Here is a 10046-nt window from a genome sequence, read left to right as displayed (position 1 = left end):
ATCATCTTCATTGGTTCAAGGGAGCTCTGTAAGAGCACACGTTTGTATTGTAAAAAGTATCTCCTTGCGAGAGCATCATAATACAAAAGTCCTTTTGGTGGAGGGGGGGACCAAGAAAATCTCATCCTCAACAAGTTGGTTCAAGGAGCTCTGTAAGAGCACACGTTTGTATTGTAAAAAGTATCTCCTTGTGAGAGTTGTGTTTTGTGACTTGACGTTTAAATGTTTAAATGATGCTAAGAAATTAGCACTACACTACCTACGGTTCTCCTCTAAAGGATCTTATTAATGGAAAACTCTCTTTTCATTGATTAGTTCTTATGTGTTTGCATGAAAGTATTAGATACTTTGACAAGTCCAAAGCTTTCCTAGCTAGCCTTTGTTGTCCCTATCTTCCTAGAAATGTAGTCCAAGTAACAGTTCATAAGAAGGCCTATCCTTCTCAAAGTGCAATCCAATGAAAATAGGTATATGGAGACAAACCCTCATCTCAGACATGCTATATAGATGCCAATGCTCCCATGCCCTTATTCTCTTGGGCATATCTCTTGGATTATGTTGAGGACATTGAATGGGGGAGATCAATTCACTACATACAAAGACTTTAAAACTACAAGTTTGTTTCTAGTGTTGGACGGCAAATCCACACTTGAATGCAAATTTTTATTTTTTGTTTATTTATATGCATCCTTTCTATTGGAGTGTGCAACTCACACTTAGAGATCACACCCTAAAATTGCCTTCTTGTTATGTTGTGCAAGTTCACCCTTGATAGTAATATAAATACACTTTGTGTTGGAGTTTGCAATTCACACTTAATGATGGCACTAGTTGAAAAACAAGATTTAAGTGCAATCATCTAATTGTTTTGGAGTAATTCACTCACTCTATCAGCTCAATCTAGGTGGGGGAAGATTTGAGAGTAATCATACAATTGTGTTGGAGTAATTCACTTGCTCTTTGAGACGAATCTAGTTATGAGAAGATTTAGGAATGAGCAATTGATTGCATAATGCATTGGAGTAATTCACTTACTAGTTTTTGAGATGCATTTAGTTGAATTTAAGCTTATGCCTTTGTGTTTGAGTCATCCACTCACACTTCGTCGATTTACGCCTTATGTTTATACATATCATTTGCTTTTACACAGAGGCCCAACATATATCAAGTTTCAAAGTAGCACATGTGAAGCGAAAATATGTTTACATCAGTGGGTTGTAAGGCCTTCCATGGTTGCCATGAGACATGCGTTCAAAGGCAAACAACAAACAGCTTTGATTGATTAAATACTAAAGAGGCAATAGGCAATAGAGGCCAAATACACAAGAAGTTTTGGACAGATTCTCACAATAATTCTCACACTGTGATTTACCTCAACATCATGAGCTTCTGGGAGGGAGGCACCGCATACCTAGCTACGTACGAATGGGGGCAGGGGACCGCCGGCCCCCCCACCGGGCCGGTGGTCCCCTGCCCCCATTCGTACCTAGCTAGGTATGTGGTGCCTCTCGAGCAGAAGCTCACGATGTTATGCATTGTATGAAAAACGCTGAAAAAGACAAGACTCCATTTTCCTGCATGAGAAAATTTCTAAATCTTCTTGTGATAGAGGCTTGTCCAAAACGTCTTCAAATGTTAGCCTAACTAGTGTGGCCGGCGGCCTTCGGCCGCCTCTCTCTCTCTCTCTCTCTCTCTGCGCACTGTCCTCACTGTAGCCGGATAAAGCAAATTGCGACACGTGGCACTGGAAAACCAGTCTCCTTAATATATAGTATCCATCGGGCCGGCGGTCCCCTGCCGCCATTCGTACCTAGCTAGGGATGCGGTGCCTCCCTCCCAGAAGCTCATGATGTTATGCATTGTATGAAAAACGCTGAAAAAGACAAGACTCCATTTTTTTGCATGAGAAAATTTCTAAATCTTCTTGTGATAGAGGCTTGTCCAAAACGTCTTCAAATGTTAGCCTAACTAGTGTGGCCAGCAGCCTTCGGCCGCCCCCCCCCCCCCCCCCCCCCCCCCCCCCTTTCTCTCTCTCTCTCTCTCTCTCTCTCTCTCTCTCCGTGCGCACTGTCCTCACTGTAACCCAATAAAACAAATTGAGACAAGTGGCATTGGAAAACCAATCCCCTTAATATATAGTATATAGTATAGTATAGTATAGTATAGAATAGAAGTATAGATATAGCTGCGAGCGTGTTATGGCTGCAGTAGTAATGCTCATATTCGGTTGCATTGGCAACGCGAGCAAGGGAGCTTAGTGGGCATGGCGTTTCCCGTTCCAGCAGGCGGCGATGGCGGGCATGGAAATCTGCATCACCACACCCCATTTCCTGCGTTCTCCTCCAACCGTCCCTTCAAGAAGCACATTGCACCCTTGGAAATCCTCTCCGAGGCAACCGAGGATACGGACGCAGGATTCGTGATTGAAGATACCGAGGACAGCCTCTGCACAAGTCCCACGGTACCGTTTTCTTCATCCTTCACAGTCTCAATTCTCTGTAAATGTCTACTTGTTTTAGTTAGGCCATCAACCTTCTTGCATTTCCGAGCCTGAATACAGTGTACCAAAGAAAGCTCGTCTGATGAAGGGGCCAAGCTACTTGTCCAGCCGTTTGGCTCAAGCGAACAGCCTCCCTTCTTTGGCGATGGGGCAAAGGCGAGTGCTAACAAAGTCGGCGCTTCAAACGTCCAGCAGATCAGCCAAAGCTCAGCCTTCAAAGCTGCTGCTGAAAAGACGAGAAGCAAAGTATCGTTTCACGCGGAAAAGGCTGAAAGCTCTGCTACAAAGACGCAGATGCACAGGCAAATGCTGGAGTTTCTTTCCGCAGAAGCTTCTGCGAGCTCTGCAAGGGGCAATGTTGGCGCTAATCGTGGAAAGCCAAGAGCTGATACAGATGTGCGACCTTCTCCACAGTGTATTTCGCCTCATGCTGGAGCCTTGTCGAGCGATCGTTGCTTCTCTTTGAAGGCAAGCGGAGCCACACATCTTCTGCGAAGCCACTGCTCTCATGCTCTTCTCAAACTGCGGGGCTTCATTCGGCAGCAGCAAGAAGGGGATGCATCTGAGGATGACGATGGTTCAGTCCAAGGCCAGTGTCCCCTTCCAGATACCAGTATGGACGATGTGAATGAGATGAAGGCTTTGCTCAATACCATCAATCGGAACTTGAAGATGCTGGAGACCAGAGGCAAAGCTCATCCACAGCTCCTAAGTTCGAGATTGGCACCAGTGTATTTCACTACCTGAATTCAGCGACCTAATTAAGTAAGGTACTCTCCGTCTCCTGGAGGTTTGCAGGAAAGATTCAAAGCAATCTATCACAACAGTGCTGTCACTAAGGCGCCATTGATTTTATGTTGTTCACAGCTTCACTCAAAATTGAACTTGCAGTTTTCGAGCTTGATTACTGCTGGTTTGTACGTTTGGATTCTGCCCCTCTGGCAAGGGTTTATAGAGAGAGAGAGAGAGAGAGAGAGAGAGAGAGAGAGAACTCAGATATGGACGAATAAGAATTCCACTAATTAAAATATCAAGTCATCTGATTTAAGAACCAATGAACACCTAGGCCTACCCATGTTTTGATTGTAATGTGACAATGTTTTCCGTACTGAAGCACACAAAGGATACAACTAGACTCTGTGTAGGTATGCTTGTCCTTTTGTATTGACCTTAATCTTTGGAGTATGGCATCAATTGTTACTTTATCCTGCTTCCATTGGTGTCAAGGATTTGACCCATGTTCCTTCAGCGTTTTGCCAGGCATGGTCGTTGGTTGTCTTTGTGCTGTAAGGAGTTGGGAAAGTGGCAGTCGTTAGGGAGAGGATAAATGGAACTCACTTTAACGGCTTTTGGGAGCTACTGATCTTTAAGCCAAGCTTTGATAACTGTCCAAAAGGAGCAAGGATTTTAAAAATGGTATATGACTATTGAAATGCATAAACTGTTTCTTACTTCCTGACTTAATTCAAGTAGCAAATAGTAAGTGACAAGATGATGGCAAACATTATACCTTTGAATGAGATGAGATGGCAAATGGCAATCGAGAAGGCCTCTATTCCATTCTTACAGACGTTAATTGCACATTTCCACTCTCCAATGTTCCAAACAAAGTGACATGAACCTTAGAAGAAGGCTAGTCATTTGACAAACAAGAGCATTCAGCTATTAAGGGCTCTTCAAGAAATCCAAAATTGTTGCTAGTGTATAGCATCGAGAGAGTCATCTTGCACCACTCTCTCATTCTAAGAGTTATGCTCAGAGTCTTTATTAGCATGCCAAAATCACCAAGGTAATTTTGTATGTCTGACATATGGACATCAAATGACTCTGATGTGCAAGCTCAGATGTAATCCCTAGTGTGGTCCGCTAAGTCACATGCATCCACCAAACTGACATGGGCAAACAACGTTTGCGATACCTTTGTAGCAATGTCTCCCAACAATGCTCAACACTAGAATATAGCACCACAAAACCTACCAAAATAAATCCCAATAGCCCTCATTGCAAATGCCTATGATTCGTTGATAATCTACAAGCAAGCATCTACCCGAAAGACCACAATCATCATAAGTAGAAAGCACCTAACTTGGCATGAAATTGCAATGCTTTGCCAATGAATTCACTTGCAAGAAAGAGCTTCCTCTTTGATCATTAAATATCCTAAAACAACCTCTTGCAACATATCTCCACAGTCATCATAAGTAGAAAGCACCTGACTTGGCATGGAATTACAATGCTTTTCCAATGAATGCAATTCAAAGAAAGAGCTTCCTCTTTGACCATTAAATATCCTAAAATAGCCTCTTGTAATATATCTCCCTCAATTTGTATAAGTATGTACACACCATCTACCACACATTGTTACTCCAAAATTGCCATGGAGTCAACGTTGCAAGAAACTGGCAGTAACTTTTTGCATTAAAGCTCCAATTGGAGCGCTTGAAAGCTTGACAGAAACCTCAAAAAATAACTAACAAAATATCCGAACATGAGATCAAATTCTCACACAACCATGTACAAAAATTTCATGAACAAGGGGTTGTCTAGACACCACAACATGTGGACAAGATAAGACAAGAGCCCAAATTTCCATTCATTAAGGAGAGGGAGACCGAATGATCAAAATATGCAATGTTTTGCTAATAATCAGCCCTCTCACTTGCTTAACTAAATTTTATTATATATCAATAGCACCTCGTAGTGTATGCAACACTTGCTTACAACTAAATTTTACTTGTATATTAGTAACACCTCACGTTGCATCATACAGACACCTACAACAAGCTACCCTCTCATTTGCTTACAACTAAATTTTACTTGTATATTAGTAACACCTCACAACATAGGCGACTTGCCTTGTAAGTACATTTCCTTACTAAATCAAGACAAACGGCACCAAAAACAATATACCATGCACTCGTTTTTACAAAATGTTGTGTCCATATGTACAAATCTACAAAAATCGAGATCCTCAAAATGCGCACAACATAGTTTGCCAACCCTCCAAGGCCACTAGAGCATTCATGCTCGACACTTCAATAAGCATACTAAGTCACCTAGATCAAAAAGCCATATAGCATAAGATTCAGTGACATGAAGAGAAAACAACGGTGTCAATGCTCCCAATATCAAAGCCAAAAACATTGGTATCGTCCCATATCTATTCAATCACATAGCAATGTCCACACTAACACCACGTATATAGAATCTTTTGCTCCTATATCATGCCGATAAGGCTCTGAGGAATTTTCTCTAAAGGTTCATCAACATTTACCTCATCCATGTTCATATGATTATACATATCCACTTCAAGATTCATACTCTTCATATTACAAACATCCACTCCAACCATGTCGTGCTCGTCACATGTATTTGGCTCTTGCAAATCCTTTTTTTCTAAAAAATCGCACAAGTCCCATGTGAGGTGACGAAGTATGTCCATGAGCTCCAAGGGTCACTTGGTCGCATTCGAACCGATGACCCTAGTCATAAGGATGAATGCTCAAACAACCAAGCTAGCTCCTTTGGACGGCTCTTGCAAAAATCCAATGGAAGTTCATCAACTTGGTGGATCAAAGTATTACTTGCTTCTTGTGGATGAATTCTCTAGACAGACACATGTGTATTTTCTTGTTGATAAGTATGATGCTCTCTCTACCTTTCAAAGTTGGATCAGTGAAGCTAAGAACCAGTCTAACTCTAAGGTCTCTATCTTAAGGATTATCAATAAAGTGAATTCATAGCTTTTGATTCTTTTCTCTCTTCTGAGGGAATTCAAAGAAAAAACTCTCTCCCTTATGCCCCTCAACAAAATGGTGTTGTAGAGAGGAAGAATAGGAAAATAAAGAAAATGACCACAATCTTTTGCATCATACCTCTCTTTCTTTCTTAATTTGGGGTGAAATTGAGGCTACATTGGTATACTTCTCAAATTATCTTTCACAAAAGTGGTGGATGCATCACTCCTAGGAGGTATTTATAGCTCTTAAACCTATTATCTCCAATCTTCATGTTTTTGGTTGTGTTACTCGTGTTCACATTGCACCAAAGAAGAGGAGGATTTTGGATGCTAAGTTAAAAAAGATGATCTTTTGTGATTATTCTTCTTGCTCTAAAGGGATGAAAAATGGGATCCTTCTTTGGAGGATGTTGTTATCACTTGTGATAAGCGGTTTGATGAGACTAGATTTAGTATTGACCCCATTAGAGCTTGTTTATCTCATCATGGCAATGACCCATTCCCACATATTGAGACAATTCAACCACTCCGATCACCCCTACCCTTTGTCACTTATACCATGACCCCTCCTCCTCTTATTACTAGTTTCTCTTTACCCTCTCCATCATCAACATCCTCTCTCTCTTTTTACATCAGCTATTTCACACTCTTAGCCCAAGTTGATATTATTAGTTACCTTTACTCCCACATCCTCTATCGTATATATGAAGTGATACATTTGCAAACATATTATTGAAAATATACTACATATCAAACAATCTCTCTAGCTCATACATATCTCTACTAGTACCTAGTAGTACCTACAATAGTTATGAAACATGTAGTACCAAGCAAGCTTCTTACTACATCACAATGGAACATTTAAAAAAACCCAAACCTTTGCATTCTTGCACACTAACACACTCAAACTTTAGAATAGAGACTAAAGCATACCCAAAACTAAAATTTGGTTGGAAAATGGGTCCTAAGGAGGATTATGCAAAATATTGAACCACACGATCTCCCACAAAACTACAAAAATCGAAGATCATAGCCGATGCCTCTCGGTGAGTGCACATAAGGGAGGAGAATGGAGAATCCCTTACCCTTAGTTGTATCTTTTGCTCCTCCTAGAGATGGAGAGAGCTTGAGCTCTTGCCAGCACACATGAACTCATCAAGAGAGCAGACAATGGAGATGGAGGCACAAAATTGATTCTTCTTCTTCTTCTTCACTACATAAAATGATCATAAGATCTAAAAAACATGAATGGAAATTATAACATGATATGATCTATGTACAAGTCAATGTGAAAATGTTACTGAATGAATTGGCAAGATAAGTGGCCGACACTTTTGGTAGGTAGACCATGCCAATGAAGTCAAGTTGTAGTACCAGTGGCAATGATCCTTGTGTCCACTACCTCATGCCACTAATAAAGGTGAGCAAGAAGTCATCCATGCATACCATGTGTTGAGCTTGATATCTCACTATGGTTTCCTTTCATGAAGCCATGATATACATGCATTGCCAAGTAGAAAGCAATAGCCGATTGTAAATTGATGCTATCGAGATTGATACCACAATCTATCTTTGTAAGCTTGTCAATGTAGTTGGTGGGTGAAGATCAAAATACATCAAGGTTTTGCATTCCTTTGATGTATCTAAAGAACGATAAAATAGTGATTGATACCTTATTGATATAAGGTATCAAAATACATCAAGGTTTTCCATTCCTTTGATGTATCTAAAGAACAATAAAATAGCGATTGATACCTTATTGATCGATATAAAAATACTATAAAATTAGAAGGTTTTGCCTCCAGAATACAACTGACCTTCACACAAATTGCAAGGCTAACCCCAAGCAGTGCAAGGTAGAGAAAAATAACACAAAATTATTTTGATCTTCTTGAAAAAAATTATCAATTTGGTTGCCTTAAAAGTATCAAGAGTAGAAATTAAATGTTTGGCTTTGGGCCTACATGTAGATAAGTTTCAAGGAGCCTCCTAAACCAACTATTTGGGCATCTTTTGCAGTTGCATTTTGCAAATAATTACTTCCTCAAAATGAGAAGGATCAAAATTAGGATGTTTGAGATGCATGTGAGATGGCTAATCGCACACTTACTCAGTGCATGCTAACTATAGAGAATAATTCTAAAGCTAGAAGGAATTGATGATGTTCAAAAGATGCAAGGTTTTATCCGTGGGCTTGATCCACAATATGAATCCAAGGTCCAACCCCATCACCCAAAACGTTTTTCTAAAGCTATTTATCATGCATAAAATTATGATGACACTTTAGGTACAAAGAAAGAAAAAAATAAGACACCTGCATAAGCATATACACACTCACCTACATCTAATAAGAAGTATAAGTCTTTACTCCTACTAGAGAATCTTCCAAGAAGCCCAAGGGGGCCTTGAGGACCTATCTCAAATGAGGAGTTTCATAGAGCTAAGAAAGGAAGAGCTTTATTTTAATGGTCTTGGTAAGCACGAGAAGGATTCCTCTCAAGGAAAATCCTAGGATGGGAAAGATAACACTACAAGAGGTTGTGTGCACTTGTGACACTGTTAGCGACGGAAGGAAACTAATGCTATCTAGCTACGGCTAGACTGACGTCGTCTAATCAGACATCTCATCGCGTCCAACCGGCGTATCTGTCGGATTCTGCAAAAAAAAAACAATAAGATAGCTTTCTGTAAGTATAAACATATAATTTATAAAACAATATAACAAATGAAAAAGTAAACCCTAATACTAACCATGCCGCTGTGAGAATTCAGAATGTCCATCAAGGCGTTTAAGCCCTTCCTACCTGCGTATTCGTGCTCGTACAATGTGGGGTCACATCCTGTCTCATCGACCACTGTCAAAACATACAAAGAATCCATTATGTTAGAATTTAGAAACCCCTAAACTCTAAACTATCAAACCTAAAGAACAATGCGAAAACACTTACAAAATCAGCCTCAAATGATGTCCACTAGCCGCTCCCCAAGTGTTGCGAGCTCCCTACCTCTACTCGCGCTTTGGCTACCTCCTTTTGTTGCTTCCACTTGTCGGGATTCTCGCGCGCTGCTTTCTTCGCATTCTTCCAATCTTCTTTGGCCAGCCAATCTGGTCTATTCCACCCATGCTTAATTGCTTTTTGCACTTCGAAACGCTTGTGCTTGCAGTATTCATGCATTCGAACCTTCATCACGTCTTCATTGAAGCGGTCATCCCGTGTTGGAACGGGAAACTCGTCATGAAGCATGCTGATGACTCTGTCTTTTAAATTACTTGGTACTTCACTTCAGGTGTTTAGTATGTAGTGTCTAAACACCTGAGAGCAAAGACCGCGCATGCACAAGATCACCTTTTTGCCTTCATCATCCAAGATGATGCCGCCGCTGAAGTCGACGGAGTAATGCAAGCCCTCTCGCCGGTGACCCATGAACCTGGGTGTCCCGACAGGGGTCTCTAGCGGCGTATCGACGGGGGTACGGACGTCAGGTGTCTCCACTGGAGTCTGGACCCCGAAGCGAGGAGCGTCGGACTGGAGTGACTCCTGGAGGAGTAGCTAGTGGTGTGTAGCCGCTAGAAACGACAGTCAGCCACGCAAAACCTAGTGTAGATGGCAATGTCGTGGCTGGTGTCGGGGCGGGCAAAGAAGGGGAGGGTAAAGAGCTTCGTCGAACACGAGGTGGTGTCGAGGCATCGGCGGCGGCATCCCCACAACAACCACCGCTGCCACCACTAGAGCACCGGTGCCTAGACGAGTGTGAAGATCGTCTCGTCGACACTGAAGCTTCGGAGCGCGCTGAATGCTCCAAAAC

The 10046-nt window shown here is 41.5% G+C and overlaps 1 protein-coding gene across 2 annotated transcripts; it reads left to right on the top strand.

Annotated features, from left to right (window-relative positions):
- The first annotated feature begins 2197 nt into the window (after window positions 1–2197).
- On the top strand, window positions 2198–3398 carry LOC147422700 (uncharacterized). 2 transcript variants are annotated; one of them, XM_086503225.1, is made up of 3 exons: window positions 2198–2461; window positions 2561–3270; window positions 3368–3398. In XM_086503225.1, the coding sequence occupies exons 1-2, from the start codon at window positions 2264–2266 to the stop codon at window positions 3245–3247; spliced, it is 885 nt and encodes a 294-aa protein (XP_086359351.1). In that variant the 5' UTR covers window positions 2198–2263; the 3' UTR covers window positions 3248–3270; window positions 3368–3398. The 2 variants fall into 2 exon arrangements, with proteins under 2 accessions (XP_086359351.1, XP_086359350.1); XM_086503224.1 differs by having other exon boundaries at window positions 2561–3398.
- Window positions 3399–10046: the final 6648 nt, after the last annotated feature.

This window comes from Adiantum capillus-veneris, chromosome 27, assembly GCF_014529385.1.
Source record: "Adiantum capillus-veneris isolate H3 chromosome 27, ASM1452938v2, whole genome shotgun sequence".
NCBI lineage: Eukaryota > Viridiplantae > Streptophyta > Polypodiopsida > Polypodiales > Pteridaceae > Adiantum > Adiantum capillus-veneris.
This window is presented reverse-complemented; position numbering and strand designations above follow the sequence as displayed.